Consider the following 17,199-nt stretch of genomic DNA (forward strand, 5'->3'; position numbering starts at 1 on the left):
TGATCTTTTTAAAGTGTAAGTCATCCTTTCAAAGTTTTCCCATTCCACTTAGAAAAAACCCCTCAAACTCCTGGACATGGTCTACAGAGCCCTCCATGACCTAGCTAGCATCCTTTCTCCTTCTGTCTCATTTCAGACCACTTGGGCCCTGGTGCTGCGCATGCCATCTTGAACACACCAAACTTATTCTACGCTCAGAGCCTTTGCACTTGCTGCTGCTTCTGCTGGGTCTGCTCAAATGCCACACCCTGAGACCATTCCCCTGCCTCTTTATTTTGTCTTAATGTCCTAATAGCACCTATCACTCCCTTAAGCCATCTATTTATTTGTTTATTTACAGGATCATTACCTTTATCTTCCCCACTTCTAGCATGTAAGCAGAGAGCTTGGCTATCTTGCTGCCACCACGGTATTCCCAGAATCTGGCTCAATGCCTGGCACAAAGACTGTGCTTTGTAAGGTTTTTTTTTTTTGGATGAATGAATGCAGAACGATCAGAAAAGGCTAGCTGAATCAGGCTGTGCCTTACTCGCTGAGTTTGGGCAAGCCTGTTTCCTGCAGTGTGAAGAAGGGGTGGAGGAAGTGGGGTGTTGAGGTTGAGCTAGAAGGTGTTGATTAGCTGTAAAATTTCGGCCTTGTTTCCCCCTGGTCTTCGGCCGGGAGGCCTGGAGCCACTCGACGTCCGACGTCCGGCGCCTCGGCTCCCCACCTGTATAATGGGTGTGAGCTCATCCCAACGTCCACGGGCGGTAGCGCTGCCTTATAAGGCAGCAGAGGCCGAGGGAGGGTGAGGCCGTGTGGGTGGAGAGAAATCACAACATCCGGCTGCGGGGGCGAGGCGGGAGGTCTGGGAGCCGGTTGGGGAGGCCGCCAACCTCTTTTGGACCTCTCCCCGCTTCCGATGTGCACTCTCCAGGATGGACCGACCCGAGGGAATTCGGCTGGACAAATGGACTAGACAAGCTCCTGGCAGGCCCGCTGAAGCCCAAGATACCGAGCGCGTCTCCAACAAAACCCTAGAAAAGCCATCGGCTAGCCTAAGGCATCCGGACCACACCCCCAGCTGATGGCCCAATCAGAATGCACTCCTGGGAATGACCGACGCTCACTTCATCCAATCACACATCCGGTTTCTTGGTCGTGACCCAGAGGACCCACCTCCGCTGTCTCAGCGGAGGGCTCGTCCCTAATTGGCAGTTGGGTATCCTACGAAAGCCTAGAAATTCGAACCTAGGGGCTGAACCCCGCCCGGAGACCAACCAGGAAGAGGTGACGTGATTAGTCCCGCCCCCGTGCTCCTTTGAGCGAATCCCTGGCTAAGGGGCGGGGGATGATGAAAAGGCAGGCTAATGGGAAGACGGCGCGGGGAGCGTCCTCCCGGTTATTGGTCGAGTAAAGTAAACAGAAGGCGGGGCGGGGCGGGCGGGCGCCCGGGTGGCCCCGGGAGGGGGCGGAGAGTGCGCGGCGGGCGGCGGCGGGCGGCGGCGGCCGGGGAGGCCGGGGAGGCCGGGGAGGCCGCGGCGCGGTCACTGCGAGCCGAGCCGAGCCGAGCCGCGCTGATCGCCATCCGGGCCCGGCTCTCGCGCGCGATCCCGGCCAGCGGCGCAGCCCGGCGGGCCAGGCGGCGCCGCTGCCCATGGAGCTCGAGAACATCGTAGCGAACACGGTGCTACTCAAGGCCCGAGAAGGTGAGGCGGCTGGGCGGGCGATTGGGCCCGGGTGCGGGCAGCGTGGGCGCGCGGCCTCTTAGCTCGGCGGGGCGCCCCAGCTGCCTAATCCTCTCGTGCCGCGGGCCCCGCGCCCTGCACCCAGCGCAGACACGCGCCCTTCCGGCCCATAGTCTTCCTCCTCCGCACCTGCCCCCAGGATCCCGGGCCCAGGAAGGGGCGGGGGTCAGGCCGCCGCCCTTGCGCCTGGGAAGGCGGGGGGAGTTAAAGGGATGAGGGAAGGAGAGAGGAAGGAAGAGGGTAGGGTGGGACCTGAGCCGCAGGAGAGCTCTGAGGCCTCTTTCAGGTGATAGATGAGAAGATGCCCCACGTGCCCTGGGCCCAGGCTCCTGCGCCGAGCCTGGAACGGCACAAAGTTGGTGTTAGGTAAAGGTTGGAGAATGAATGAACATAGCCTCTGCATAGCACAGCCTGCCTGACTTGGGGAAACTCCTGGTCACAAATGCTACCAGTACCACTGCCGCTTGCTTGATGCCTCAGGACACTGAGGACAGAGCTGAATGGGTCACAAATTTTGCCCACAGAAAGCCCACGATCTAGTGGGGCTAACAGGCACAGACATAATCGAGTGCTGAGCATGCTGGGCTGTGAGGACTGTAAGTGCAAAGGCCTGACTGGGGGAGCCAGTCTGGTGGGCTGAGTGTGTGTGGAACTCCTCATGGCTCCCACCCCAGATGTCAAGCACCTGCTCTGTGAGAGTCCTGGGGACACCGAAGGTCCAGATCTGGTCCTCACTGCCCTGTGGTCAGTCTGCCCCTCACCTGCCACAGCCCGTCTAAGTAACACAATCAGTGAACACCCACTCCGCGCCCCACCATGTCCTGGTGCTAGGGAACCAGCAATGAATAAGACTTTTCTTTTAGGAACTCTAGGGCAGGGAGATCAAGGCAGTTTTTCCACTCTTTGCTGGGCTTCCAGGCTGAAAGAGGCACCTGCTTCACCTTTCTGCCCCCTTTTACAGGTGGGAAACTGAGGCTTGGATCAGGGACTAGTGCCAGGTCACACAGCAAGATTGTCCCAGGCCTAGGACACGGGATGCCCAGCCAGTCTGTAGGAAGCCCAGAGGAGCCCCAGCTGGCCACCACACCTGGTACCCCCTGCCAACCCTGGTGAGGTGCTGCCTGGAAATGGGCACAGCAGGCTGGGTCCTTAGTGACCAGGGAGCCTGTCTTATCCCCTGTCCCTTATCGAGTCCAGGGGCTAGGCCTTCCTCCCAGCCTCTGGGGGCATCTGCAGATACTGTTCTGCCTCGTCATCTAGCCAGCCAGGGAGGAGGGGTGGGGAGAGCCCAGCCAGGCCTCCCTTCCTAGAGCTGTAGCCAGTTCAGGCCTCAGGCCTGCTGGGGGCACTGCTTTTCCTGACCAGAGAGTGTGGGTGCCTTCGGACAAGCTGTCAGGCCATGGGCAAGGCACAGGGTGGTGTGGCCAGACTGGGGACTGGTGCCTCCACTAGAGAACCCTTACTCCAACCTGGCTTTGCCCTTCCTACCTGCATGACTTTAGACAAGTCTCTTCTCTCTGATCTTTAGTATCCCTTTTTGTGGAATGGTTGGAATGGGACACGAAGACTAAAGAAAATCCTGATTGTCACTGAGTCCTGAACTAGGCCCATGGACTGGCTGCATCAGAATCATTTCATGAGCTGGCTAACAGCTTGGGGCCAGGGCCTGTGCCAGTGTCCTACGTGATCAGAGGCCCTGAGTGGTTCGGGAACCCTTGGTATATGTATTCATTTGGCACTTACTGGATGCCAGGCATGTTAGGGGTGGGAAAGGAGCTTGGGTTGTAGGGAGCTGTGTATGAATCCTGCCACCGTCACCTCCAGGCTTTCTGATCTTGGGCAAATTGATTCTTCATTTCATGGCCTCAGTTTTCTCATGAAATTGGGCCTGATCTGGCAGAGTCGCTGTGAGGAAAAAGTGGGTTGACACTGGGGTTGTGAGCCCTTGCTCAGTTCTTCCTTCCCAGGCACCCAGAGGCACAGGGAGGGGGCCAGGGCAGGGTGGGGAGGAGCCCCACCAACTTGCAGCCCAGGACAGGATATTTGCATGTGACTCTTCACTGCTGCCTTGATGTGGCTGGGAGGAGGGGAGGAGGAAGTAACTGGTGGGGGGAGCTAGGCGGATGGAGGGTTTAGTGAGGGACCTGGGTGGGTGGGGGAGGAGTTCCCCTTCCGGGGAGGCCTTGCCCGGGTCGGAGGTGGGGGTCTGTTGCTTACTCACAGTGAGGCAATGACAGCGGGATATGCAGGGTGCAGGCTGCAGACTGCAGGCTGCAGGAGGCCGCTAGCTGGTTTCTCAATGGGCTCCTGCAACACTTCCTCCTCCAGGCAGCTTAGGTCAGGGAGCCCTGGAGGTACCCAGCCCCATCCACTCCCTAGAAGGCAGCTCCTCCCCCTGCACTACCTGCCTCCACCCAGGCCAGATGGAAACAGGGCTGGAAAAACCGAGGGGAACTGAGGTCAGGCAAGGGAAAATGGTTGCCTGGGGTCGCCACTGAGTTATTGGAGCTAGGCCCATCTCTTGCCACAACCCTAATGGGTGCTGGACACAGACTCTCCTGTTCACCCTCACAGCAACTCTGGAGGTAGTGGAGACCTGGAGAAATTGAGGTTCACAAACAGCAAATGATAGGCCTAAAGTGTGCATTGGAGACTCAAACCCAGGTCTGTGGAACTCCAAGACCCAGGACCCTTCCACCATTCTCAACCTGGTGCCCACAGGCCATATCTTCCTAGCTCTCTGACACATTTTATTTATTTGGCTACAGTGAGTTTTTTAATTTTTAATTTTAAAATTAAATAGGAACCAACATTTCATGTATCAGTCTGGATTTCCAGCTGCCATTGAAGAATCAGAAGAGCTGGCCACATGGACCCCGAAGCCTACCTAGCAACAATCAGGCAATCACTGGAGGGGTGTTGCAGCTGCCCCTCCTACAGGGGCATTCACTAATCCAGTTCACCATAGTCCCCACCACTCCCTGTAGTCCCACATCTGGCCCACATTTACCATACCTTTTGGGCTCTGTAGGCATCAGGGCTGCTTCTGTGATCTCAGCAGCTACAGATGGGGGCTCAGCTAGTTAAAACCAGGCAGGCATCAGGGCCAGGGAAGCCCTTGTATGTAGGGCAGAGGGTCCTGAGTGCCAGCCCACCTGCCCCCACCTCACTTGAGTCTCTGATAACTCTAATGTGGGGCCCTCTGATAGAGGCCTGGGAGCCTCCCCGGTGCCAGGCTGCCCTCTGCCTCAGTGTGCCCCACATGTCCTGGAATCTCTCCCTCCCTGCCTTGACTTACGCAGTTCCCACCACTGTGATGCCCTTTTCTACTTTCTGCACCTGGGGCACCCCTGCCTGGTGGGGAGCAGCTGAGGCTGGACCCCTTGCTGGAGCTGTGTGGAACACCCTCCTCCCCTCAGTGGCCTCACTGGCCCTCCTGGCTCTCCCAGCCCAGAAGCCTCTAGCAGGAGGGCCCAGGTGGACCACGTGTGCCTGGAACACAGCAAGGGCATGCCAGAGCGTGGAAAGGGGAGGCCCGAGGTGCCTCCTGGTGTGAGCTCTGCTTTGGCTGGGCTCTGAAGGCCTCTGGACCACGCTGAGTATCCAGGGGAGGCAATGGGGCAGGACTTGAGACCCAGTGCCTGATTGCTCCCACAGGTGGTGGTGGGAATCGCAAAGGCAAAAGCAAGAAATGGCGGCAGATGTTACAGTTCCCCCACATCAGCCAGTGCGAAGAGCTGCGGCTCAGCCTCGGTGAGACCTGGCTGGAGACTAGGGGTGCTGGGGTGAGGGGCCCTGCGGGTGCTGGGGGAGCCTCCCCTGAGACCATGCCCTGGGGCAAAGGGGCGGGGTTGGGGGCGTCCGGTGAGCAGGAAGATGGAGGCTGTGCCACCCAGCACAGTTTCAGTTCCTGGGCTCGGGACGGGTGGAGGGCAGAGCACACACAGAGATGGTGGGGGCGGCCGAGGTGATTGTGGAGAGGAGGGCAGGGGCGAGTAGGAGTAGCCTGAGAGAAACCAAGGAAGGAAGAGCCAGGCCTCACGGAGAGAGCCAGCCAGGCTGAGCAGGCCCACAGGACAGGGAGCAGAGGGTGCTGAGGGGCCACAGATCGACTGCCGGGGGCGCCGAGCCCCAGTGGTGCCCAGCAGAGCCCTGACCAGAAGCCCCCAGCTTGGGCAGTGTGGTGGGGTTACTTCTGGGAGGGAACAGAAGGGCCCAGACTTATCTTAGCCAAGGCCCCAGGTCTGAGCGGCACCCAGGGTGGCTCAGGCCCCCTCTGATGGCATGTGGGCAAAGAATGTGCCACGGTTGCTTCCACCTCCTGGGGAGGAGGCCCCTCTGAGAGCACGCCGGAAGCCACAGCTTCCTCTCGTACTTTCGCCAGGCAAGCAGCAGGTGTGGGTCTGGCCCCAGCCAGGCTGGGCCGGAACCTCACAGACCACACCCAACCCCAGCACTGTGACATATGCAAGTCTTGTGAACCAGGGGACAACGAAGGGGAGGGTATGGAGGCTTGGGCTCTGGAGCCAGACTCCTGGCTGTGTGACATTGAACTAGTCAGTTAACCTCTCCGGGCCTCACAGCCCTGAGCTATGCCAGGAATAATGGTGGGGCCCACCTTAGAGTTGTGGCGAGGGCTCATAAGGAGATAATGGAAGCTGTTGCTGGGGCCCAGGCTCTGGTGGTGTGGTCAGGAGCACCCTGCCAGCGGGCTCCAGGGCTGTGAACCCAGCAGCTCCATCTCTGCCCGCAGAGCGAGACTACCACAACCTGTGCGAGCGGCAGCCCATTGGGCGCCTGCTGTTCCGTGAGTTCTGTGCAACGAGGCCCGAGCTGACCCGCTGCGTTGCCTTCCTGGATGGGGTGGTGAGTGCGGCCCATCCCAGCACCAAGGGTGGGCAGAGGTCCCAGGCTCCGTGTTGTCTCATCTCCCCACACCCATTGCTCACCCAGACCCCAAGCCTCTGTGCCTCCCACTCTGCAGGCCGAGTATGAAGTGACCCCTGATGAGAAGCGGAAGGCGTGTGGGTGGCGGCTAATGCAGAATTTTCTGAGCCACGCGGTGAGTGAGCAATGATGGAGAGATGACAGCCATGGGCAGAACTCAGTGACAGGGAGAAGAGTGACCGCAGCCTGGGCAGAGAGTGCCTTGGAGCTGCTCCAGGCAGCATTGCGGGCATGCAGCCCCAGGGGTGGGCCAGGCTTGGGGCAGGGCAGCCCGCCAGTGGCTTTGCTTCGCCCTGCCTCGGAAAGGGAGTTCAACCTGGCTGGCGGGCGCACCACCGGCCTCAGATATGACATTGCTGCCCTGGGAGTGGGCAGCCATCCATGGGAGCTCCCTGCACTGACCTGTCTGTGGCCTGTCCCCAGGGTCCTGACCTCATCCCTGAGGTCCCTCGGCAGCTGGTGACTAGCTGCAGCCAGCGGCTGGAGCGGGGCCCTTGCAAAGACCTCTTCCAGGAGCTCACCCGGTAAGCCCCCCTCCCACAGCCCTGGTCTGTGCCAGGAGGAGTGGGCTTCTGCGGGTCAGGAAGGTGTTAACAGTGGCTGGCGAGGGAGCTCCACTTCCCACCCTGCAATTGGCCCTGCTGTGTGACCTTGCAGGTTGCCTCCCGTCTCAGTAGCATCCTCAGCTTCAGCTGGGATATGTGTCTCCCTGCTTGGTAGGTTAGCGGGAGGCTTTCCTGAGGGTGCTGCCTTGTGGGCTGAGCGCGCACATAATAGGAGGCCTGGCCCAGCGACCGAGAGCCTGGGGTGTCAGGGCTGACCAGCGAGCTGGGCCTTCCTTCCCTCAACAGGCTGACCCACGAGTACCTGAGCGTGGCCCCTTTTGCCGACTACCTCGACAGCATCTACTTCAACCGTTTCCTGCAGTGGAAGTGGCTAGAAAGGTGAGCTCCTTAAAGTCTGGGCCAGGCCAGGTTGCTGGGGCCCTTCGTGGGCCTTGGGCTTCTGCTCAGCTGGTGTTTCCCGCCCCCCACCCCGACCCTGTGCCCACAGGCAGCCGGTGACGAAAAACACCTTCAGGCAGTACCGAGTCCTGGGCAAAGGCGGCTTTGGGGAGGTGAGTGGGCAGGCGGCACCCCTGGCCGAGTGCACAGGGTGGGAAGGGTAGGCCCTGGACCAGCCCTTGCACCCCCAGCAAGGGCATAGCTGGCCTCCTTGTGCCCTCTCTACCCTGGCCACAGGTGTGCGCCTGCCAGGTGCGGGCAACAGGCAAGATGTACGCCTGCAAGAAGCTGGAGAAGAAGCGGATCAAGAAGCGGAAGGGGGAGGCCATGGCGCTCAATGAGAAGCAGATCCTGGAGAAAGTGAACAGTAGGTTTGTAGTAAGTACAGAAAGGAGACCTCTCTCTCCCTCGGCCACGCGGGCCACTGCCCGCCCCGCCGGCTCCGGCAAGTGCTGCTGGGAAGGGCGGTTGGGGTGTTGACGCCAGGCCTGGGGAGCAGGCTGGGCCCCAAGGAGTGGCACCGAGAAGGATCTTTTGGGTGGCTGGTGTTAGCCCGCCACCAGGTGAACTGGCAGCTCCTGCCTGAGGGCTCGGGTCCCCTCGGCCACAGGTGAGCTTGGCCTATGCCTATGAGACCAAGGACGCCCTGTGCTTGGTGCTGACACTGATGAACGGAGGCGACCTCAAGTTCCACATCTACCACATGGGCCAGGCTGGCTTCCCTGAAGCGCGTGCCATCTTCTATGCCGCCGAGATCTGCTGCGGCCTGGAGGACCTGCACCGGGAGCGCATTGTGTACAGGTGGGGGCCTTGGCCCTGTCTTGCCCGTGACTGCAGCCAGGCAGGACGGACAGCAGAGGGCTATTGCTGGGGCTGTGGCCAGGCATCCAGCCGGTGCTGGTGGCAGTGGGGTGGGGTGGGGGAGTGGGGGCCTTTAGTACGCACACACCAGACAGACATGAGCGGCTCAGACCTAGGCTTTGGGGTCCAACTGAGCCCCATGGGAATCTCTACATGGTCACCGTCTCTGTGTGACCTTGGGTTAGTCAGCTCTCTGCTCCCAATACTGTTTTCTTTTCTGGGAAACAGAAACTATAATTCCTACCTCCCAGTTTGTTGTAGGGGCCCAGTGAGATAAGCTGGTTAAAAAAAGGTTCTGGCACAGAGCCTGGCGCATAGTGCTCGGGAGTGAAGCGCTGTGGCTGTGATTATTATCGGCAGTGACTTCACATGAGCCTCACAGCAGCCCCATGAGGGGATGGATGCGTAGCCCCATTTGAAAGAGAGGAACAGTAGAGTCAGCCACCAAAGGGTAGGGAGCTCCTCAACACCAGGGGTGAGCGAGGTGCCTCCTGGAGTCCTGGGAGTCCTGGCTCTGAAGGTCCCTGCTCCCGTGAGTCCGGGCTGTCTGTCACCCTGGCAGAAAATGGGTCGTGCTTCTTGCTCCACATCCGATCTCAGGATGGCGGGTGAGCTGGGGCCCCGTCTGGCTCCCTGGCAAGCTGGGCAGCGCCTGCCCCTGCCCTTCTCTCCCCACAGGGACCTGAAGCCAGAGAACATCCTTCTGGACGACCACGGTGGGTGGGAAGACCCAGGGACGGGTGGGGTGAGATGGGGAGGCCTGGCCTGCTAACGGGCCCACCTGTTCCTCCCACATTCAGGCCACATTCGCATCTCCGACCTGGGCCTGGCTGTTCACGTGCCCGAGGGCCAGACCATCAAAGGCCGTGTGGGCACTGTGGGCTACATGGGTGAGTCTCCTCCTGCACTGGCCCCTGGCCTGCCAGGTCCACTCACTGTCACGGGCCCAACCCCACCCACTCCTGTTTGGGAGTCTCCCATGCCTCCCTGCCTTAGTAGGAAGGGCCCATGCTGACCTTCCCCTTTTATAGATTAGGAGACCAAGGCTCTGCCCGGGTCCCACACAGTTTGGACCTCATGATTCACTCACTAAATACGTGTCAACTCCTAGTTCACTTGAATCTCTCTCCATTCACTGGCGCTGGCCACCCACGATTGGAGGAGAGGGACTCAAACCTGCTTCCGTGGCCCCAGCCCTACCCGCCCCCAAACTTTCCATGCTCAGAGTGGGCATGTGCATCTGTGGAGGGGGCCAGTGGAGGCGCCAGGACATGGTTCCATAGTCCCCTTGGGGACGGTGTGACAAAGTAGACAGAGTCCTGGCTCTGTAGGTGCCACCTTTTGCCTGTCATGTGGCCTTGAGCCAGATAGACACTTCACTTCTCCCAGCCTCACTTTGTTGGACTAGAAAGCTATCGTCATACCTGCCTCTCGGGGTTGCCTTGAAGATGAAAAGATGTAGTGGAGGGAAACTTCTCCACGTGGCTGCCCTGGCAGGTAGGAGGTATTCAGAAAATAGGAGTTTCCTCCTTCTCTCTTCTCTCTGATGTTAAATCCAGAAGTTGCAAACTGGTAGCCACGTGGGCCCAATTCGGCCTACATTTGTATTTAAATCAAATTGTTTTTAGAACAATTTGAATTGGTTGCCAACATTTAATAAGCCAGACAGCACACAGCGTATCATAAAAAGTGTGGATTTATGGCTCCTCTTGAAAAAATCTGACTGGGCATCCTGGGTGTGGCCTCCCTTGGGGCCACATCCACTTCCTCTGACTCCCATGCGCTGTCCTTGGTGGGGACCCCGCCAAGCCACCACCGCTGCCTGCCTCGCCAGTGGGTGTCGGAGTGGATCCCCAACTGAGCGCTGTGGGCGTTCCTGGGGCCTGAGGGTCTGCTCCCGCCTCCTGCGTAGCCCTAACCCATGCCACCCACCCAGCTCCGGAGGTGGTGAAGAACGAGCGGTACACGTTCAGCCCTGACTGGTGGGCGCTGGGCTGCCTCCTGTACGAGATGATTGCGGGCCAGTCGCCCTTCCAGCAGAGGAAAAAGAAGATCAAGCGGGAGGAGGTGGAGCGGCTGGTGCAGGAGGTGCCCGAGGAGTATTCCGAGCGCTTCTCCCCACAGGCCCGCTCCCTCTGCTCGCAGGTACGGACGGCTGCCCAGCCAGGGCCGGGGTGGGCGCGCCTCTCCCACCCACCCACCGCCCCTGCCCTGCCACAGCTCCTCTGTAAGGACCCCGCGGAGCGCCTGGGGTGTCGTGGGGGCGGCGCCCGTGAGGTGAAGGAGCACCCCCTCTTCAAGAAGCTGAACTTCAAGCGGCTGGGAGCCGGCATGCTGGAGCCGCCCTTCAAGCCTGATGTGAGTGCCACCCAAGCTGGGACTGGGGCTGGGGGCGGGCCATGGAATATTGGCCAGGACACTTTCAGAGCACGTGTCAGAAAACCCAATTTAGTGGCTTAGCCAAAAAAAAAAAAAGGATAATTCCCAAAAATAGCTCAAAACTTAGCTCACAAAAATTAAAAGCCCCAGGCTAGGTCCAGCCTTTGGCATACCTGGACAGAGGCTCCGGCAGCGCTTTAGGGGCTCTTTGTCTCCCCCCGCTCCCCACCATACTGTCTAATGTATAGTCTGCACTTCGGAGCAGCTCTCCCCAGGGAGTGGCAGTGGGGCCCCAGCAGCTCAGGCCCCCACCCCCCAGCTCAGCCACCCCAGCAGACAGACAGTACCTCTTGCCCAATCGTTTCAAAAGAAATCCTAAAGGGGGAAGAGTCTTCAGGCTAGTGCTCATTGCCTCTGACAGCTCAGAGGGCCTCACTGGCCGCAGCTGGATCCTGTGCCCACCTGAACCACTGCAAGTGGGAGAGGTCAGTTCCCCAGAGAGAAGCCAGATGCTGTTGCAGCAGAGGGACAGCTGTTGAGCTGGTCGCCCCTCTGTGTGCAGGACACTCGCCCTTCAGAGTCTCACACGTTTACTGAGCATCTCAGTGGGTCAGGCAGCCAGCAGGCAAGAATGTCCTCTAGTCATCAGATTCCAGGTAGCAGAAACCCAACTCAGACTCACTTGAGCCCAACGTGGAGTTTATTGGTTCATTTGGCCAGAAAGTCCGAGAGTAGGGCCAACGCCAGGGTTTCATGCTGTGTTCCCAGGGCGCTCTACCTCTTGTCTCTGCTTCAGCCTGTTGACCGTTCCCCTCCCACTGAATTCAGGCTTCTCTGTACGTAAAGTCGCAGAGAAATTGCCGAGTGGCCAAGATCAGGTCATGTGCTGGCCCCTCCCATATCTATGAGGACTGGGTCCCATGATTGACAGTTCACTGGGAACACTGGGGAGACCCAGAGGTGATGTGCAGGCCAGGTTGAGGACTGTCCACCATGCACATTTGTTTATTCATTCAACAAATAGCTGAATGCCCATATGTCCCAGACCTTGGGAATAATCAGGTCCTTAGGACCCAGTTCTGCTCTTATGTTGTAGTGGGGAGACATACCCAAATGAACCAATAAAGGAGAAAGAATTTCAGGTAACCTTAAGTGTGACAAAGAAAACTAAAGCCGGCTAAGAAGAGGGCAGAAAATGATGGCAGGGGTGCTATTTTTGGACAGGGTGGTCTCTGATGAGCTGATGGTTAGGCAGAAATGTGAAATACGTGAAGGAGAGAGCCGTGCCCAGGTTTGGGCTGTGAGCGTCCCAGGCAGAGGGAACAGCCAGGCATTGCATTTCCGCGGCAGGGACCAGGAGGCCTGTGCAGCGCGAGTCAGCCTGTGCAGGCACAGAGGCTTGGGCATATTCTAAGCAAGACAGGGGACCTTTGAGGGATTTGGGGCAGGAATGTGAGGCGTGGGGAGTGGGCCATAGGGAGTGTGAGTGGAAGTGGGGAGGCCAGCCAGGGCCTGTGCCTCTGAATGACTGCCTCTCGCCGGCCTCACTGGGACCCCGGAGGGTGTTGTCACAGGCACTTGAACCCAGTGAGCCTGATTTTCCTCAGCCTCTGTCAGGCTGGTACTACTGCTCATGTTTGTTCCTGCTGCTTGTGCACATCGTCTCATTTAACCTCGAAATAACCACACTGCCTCTGGATCTGCTGTTCAGAGTTAGGAATAAAATCAGTGCCCTAGAGTTTAACTTTTCAGAAGCAGGAGATGAAAAGCAAGCTTGCTGATGATATATTTTTTAATAGCTTTATTGAGATTTAATTCATATACCATACAATTCACCCATTGAAAGTATACAGTTCTTTGGCTTTGTAGGATCTCAAAGTTACGCACCATCACCACAATAAATCTTAGACTATTTTCATCACCAGCCCCCCTAAAAAACTCCATACTCTTAGCAGTCATTCCTCATTCTTCCCTCCCCACGGCCCCTGTTAGTCATTCATCTGCTGTCTGTTTTGGTACATGTGCTTGTTCTGGACATTTCACACATACGCAGTCCTCTGTGGCCCTCTGTGTCTGACTTACTTTACTTAGTATAATGTGTTTAAGGTTCATGCATGTCGTAGCAGGTGTCAGTACTTCATTCCTTTTTAAGGCTGAACATATTCCGTTATATAGATAATACCACATTTTGCTTATTTATTCATAAGCATGATAGACATTAGGAGTTGTTTCCACTTTTTGGCTATTGTGAATAATGCTGCTATGAAAATTCACATACAAGTTTTTTTGTGGCTAGATGTCATTTCTCTTTGTATATAACTAGGAGTAGAATTACTAGGTCATATGGTAACTATGCTTAAACTTTTGGGGAACTGCCAGACTGTTTTCCAAAACAGCTGTACCATTTTATGTGATGATGATATTTTAAAAAAAAAATTTTTTTAGAGACAGGGTCTTGCTTTGTCACCCAGGCTAGAGTGCAGTGGCATCATCATAGCTCACTGTAACCTCCAACTCCTAGACTCAGGCGATCCTCCCGCCTCAGCCTCCAAAATAGCTGTGGCTACAGGTGCACACCACCACACCAGGCTAATTTTTCTATTTTTTTGTAGAGATGGGATCTTGCTATGTTGCTAGGCTGGTCTTGAACTCCTGGCCTCAAGTGATCCTCCTGCCTCGGCCTCCCAAAGTGCTGGGATTCCAGGCGTGAGCCACTGTGCCCAGCCCGTGATGATGATATTTTAATTGACATCTTTAATAGAGGGATTTGGGAAACAATGTCAAGAGGAAAAAGAAAGTGGCCTCCTGGAGCTGAGGTGTGCTCAGCAGGGGCCTGGGGTTGGAGCGGTGGGAGACGGCCTGTTGTCTGGTTGGCTGGGAAAGGGGACAGAGCAAGCCCCAGACATCCCAGGGCACCCCTCCATGGCAGTGCCTAGCCGAGGCCCAGCTGAGCGAGACTCAGCCTGTTCTCCCCACTACAGCTGCACACCCAGAGAGCCAGGTGCATGAGGAGGGGCGCCCGGCACTGGCCTTCACACTGTCTCACCCAGTCACTGGCAGTGAGGGGCGCTAACAGTCCTGGTCTACAGACGGGGAGACGGGGCTTCGGAGAGAAGGGCTGCCATGCCTAGGAAGTGTATGTGGCTCCTGGTTTCTGACTCCAAACCAGAGAGCTGCTGGTGTCTAGGCAGCACCAGGCCAAGGCCACAGTAAGACTCGGGTTTGCCTTCATCTGTGTGTGCTTCCTGTCTGACGGCTGTCTCTCCGGCTCCACCCCCAGCCCCAGGCCATTTACTGCAAGGATGTTCTGGACATCGAACAATTCTCCACAGTCAAGGGCGTGGAGCTGGAGCCCACCGACCAGGACTTCTACCAGAAGTTTGCCACAGGCAGTGTGCCCATTCCCTGGCAGAATGAGGTGGGGGCCCACCCTGCTGGTGGGGTAGGCTCTGGGGGGCAGCCCTTGGGGCAGCCCTCACAGCTGCCTGTTCCTCAGCAGATGGTGGAGACAGAGTGCTTCCAGGAGCTCAATGTCTTCGGGTTGGATGGCTCAGTTCCCCCAGACCTGGACTGGAAGGGCCAGCCGCCTGCACCCCCCAAGAAGGGGCTGCTGCAGAGACTCTTCAGCCGCCAGGTGAGCCCTAGTGCTGTACTGCCTGGGCCCCCAGCTGGCTCCAGGGGACGGTGGGTGGGAGGCAGAGCTGGTGCCCGCATGCGCATCCTCCAGCCCCGCCCGCGGTGCCCAGTGTCTCTGGCCTCATTCCCACCTGTCCCCCACCCCTGGGTGGGCTCACGGCCTCTTTTCTCTTTCCAGAGGTGAGCAGTGTGGCTCCCCGTGGGTTGGCCTTGCTGCCTGGCCTCGGGGAGCCACAGGCAGCCCTTCCATGGCAGAGGCGAGATGTGGGAGAAAGAAGTCTGGTGCCCGCCCCCTCCCCCGCACACTGCTTCGGTTCCCTGTACCCTGGCCCCTTTGAGCTGCCAGCCTTGCTTAGTCTGATCCCCACGCTCTGCCTCCACCAGCCCCAGGGAGAGGGCTGGGCGGAGGCCTGGCCCTGGCAGACCCTGGGATCCACCCAGACCTCCTTCAGTCTGTTCCCAGCAGCCTCTGCACTGACGCCCAGCCTTGTGTGGCCTGAGCTGCTGTTCCAGGCCCCTCCTGGGGACCCCCCTCCTCAGAGCACGACCTTGGGCAGCTCCTGGCCTGCCCTAGCAGGGCTGGCCCTGTGTGACATCCCTGGTGGCTAATGGCACCCACTCTGCCTCTCTCCCTCCGTGTCTTCCCTGTCCCTCCAGGATTGCTGTGGGAACTGCAGCGACAGTGAGGATGAGCTCCCCACCCGCCTCGAGCTCCCCACCCGCCTCTAGCCCCGAGCCTGAGGCCCCCACCGGCAGTTGGCGGTAGCAGCTACTCCGGGCGCTGTTTACAGTTTTGCACAGTGGTCTTCCCCATTGTCCATTCGAGTCGTGGCCTGGGGAACAGCTGGAGCTGTCCCCTGTGTCCTCTGCCCCTCAGCCTCTGGCCTGGCTGAGTTTGGCATGGCCTGGGCCCTCGCTGGGACAAAGGTGCGTCCCTTCAGCTCTTCTCCATAGAGCTCTGGGCTTTCTGTATTTATGTATTTGTATGAATGTACATAGCAACCCACCCTAGACCTGGCACCTCTGCCCCAGCTCCCCAGGGCAGTGGGTCCTGGCTGGGACAGTGGAAGCTGGCGGAGGAGCCCCTGCCAAACTCAAGGCTCCTCAGGCCCAGCTTGGATAGGCCAAGACTGGACTAGACCCCCAACCCCCAGCACTGTGCTGGCCACCACCGGCCTCTGAGTAAGACACCTGCCCCTGCCACCATGGGCTCAGGCTGCCACATTCTGGGACCCAGTGCTGTCCCTTCTCAGCACTTGCCAGAGCTGGATCTGAGGCCTCTGTGTCCCCTAGGGCTATGCCAAAGTGTGCACAGAGATTAGCTGGCTTGAGGCCTACCTGCCCCTGTCCCAGGTGGGTCTGCTTCTGCCTTCCAGCTCCCAGGCACATCGTCCCTGATGCTGGGCCTTGTCCTGAAGATGCCTCTTTCAGAAATGCCCTAGCCTAGGCCATGGGTGGGGGTGTCCCTGGCCAACCCTCACACATTCCGGACCCCCCTCATAACAACAGACACACGTGCCCAGCAATAATCCACCCCTCCCTGTTGTGCGTGTGGGGGGTGTGTGTGTGCGTGTGTGTGTCTGTGAGCATGTGAAGGGGGTAGGGTGAGGTTGTGCCTGTGCCCCAGGCCCCAGCCCTGGCCCTTCCCAGATTGTGATGTCCGTCCTGGTCCCAGTTAGGGTAGCGTGGGATTATAGGGCCCTGGTTTTTCCGTATTTAAAGCCAATTTTTCTTACTCATTTTGTCCAGTGTAAGCTGCCACGTGTCTGTGTGAATACAGTCCGAGCACAAGCCTGGCCAGCAGCCCTGCCTGCCTCTTTCTTGCTTCTGGTGCTCCCGAGCTCTTCTTGCTTCCCTGGCCCAGCTGGAAGTGGGAAAGGGACTCCAAATCCAAACCTGACCTGGCGGGAGGCAGGGTACTGCCCTTCCGAAGCCTAGCAGTCCCCAGGGCTGACCTTGAGGTAGCCTCTCCAGGCATCCAGGCCTTGTTGGCCTTTGGGCTCACCCAGTGGGTTTCTCAACTTCCTAAATGGGATGGGGCCTGAGGAAAGAGGCCTCGGGTGCCCACGGGTCCCATCTGTCTCTGTGTTGCAGAGGCAGGCCCAGCCAAGGTGGCCTGGCTGCCAGATGTGGACTAGGAGCAGCCTGGGGAGTGAGTTGGAAGCTGGGTTAGGGACATCTGCCCCAGGTCTGTCTCACCTAGACACCAGCCATACACCTGGCCCCGGGCTGGGACACAAGCATCAGATCTACCCCTCTGTTTTGCCCTCGAAGCATGAAATGTGGGTGGGCAAAGACCTAGATGCTGGTGATACTGAGAAGAAGGCTGTGGGGGCATCAGGGAGGGATCTCAAGATTAGTGGTTGAGCCAGGCCTTGAAGACGGGAGGGACTGGGGAGAGCCTTCCAGGGGACCTTCGTACACATACACTTGGGGGTGAGAGCTTGCTGACCACAAATCTGTCCCAGGTTGCATAAACCCATCACTGCTCTGTAGCCTCCCAGTGTCCCCAGCCTCTCCAAGAATGCCCTGAAACTGCCGTAAGGTTTTGTTCCTTGCCTCTGGGCTGGGCACGCAGTGCTGCAGAAGCTACATGCGCTTTGGAGTTGACAGTTCTGGGTTCAAGTCCCAGCCTGGACACTTTT

The 17,199-nt window shown here is 58.4% G+C and overlaps 1 protein-coding gene across 4 annotated transcripts; it reads left to right on the forward strand.

The window, feature by feature from the left end:
• Positions 1-1,452: 1,452 nt before the first annotated feature.
• On the forward strand, positions 1,453-16,368 carry GRK6 (G protein-coupled receptor kinase 6). Of its 4 annotated transcripts, XM_069476197.1 has the most exons (17): positions 1,492-1,688; positions 5,385-5,480; positions 6,481-6,593; positions 6,712-6,789; positions 7,098-7,198; positions 7,526-7,618; positions 7,728-7,791; positions 7,916-8,056; positions 8,289-8,479; positions 9,218-9,255; positions 9,340-9,429; positions 10,476-10,684; positions 10,760-10,897; positions 14,199-14,336; positions 14,418-14,552; positions 14,733-14,734; positions 15,212-16,368. In XM_069476197.1, exons 1-17 carry the CDS (start codon positions 1,637-1,639, stop codon positions 15,318-15,320), a joined length of 1,788 nt encoding a protein of 595 aa, XP_069332298.1. In that variant the 5' UTR covers positions 1,492-1,636; the 3' UTR covers positions 15,321-16,368. The 4 variants fall into 4 exon arrangements, with proteins under 4 accessions (XP_069332299.1, XP_069332300.1, XP_069332301.1 ...); XM_069476198.1 differs by lacking the exon at positions 14,733-14,734 and having other exon boundaries at positions 1,453-1,688; XM_069476199.1 differs by having other exon boundaries at positions 1,453-1,688; positions 14,733-15,278.
• The last annotated feature ends 831 nt before the right edge of the window (positions 16,369-17,199 follow it).

This window comes from Eulemur rufifrons, chromosome 7 (genome assembly GCF_041146395.1).
Source record: "Eulemur rufifrons isolate Redbay chromosome 7, OSU_ERuf_1, whole genome shotgun sequence".
NCBI classification, from domain to species: Eukaryota; Metazoa; Chordata; class Mammalia; order Primates; family Lemuridae; genus Eulemur; species Eulemur rufifrons.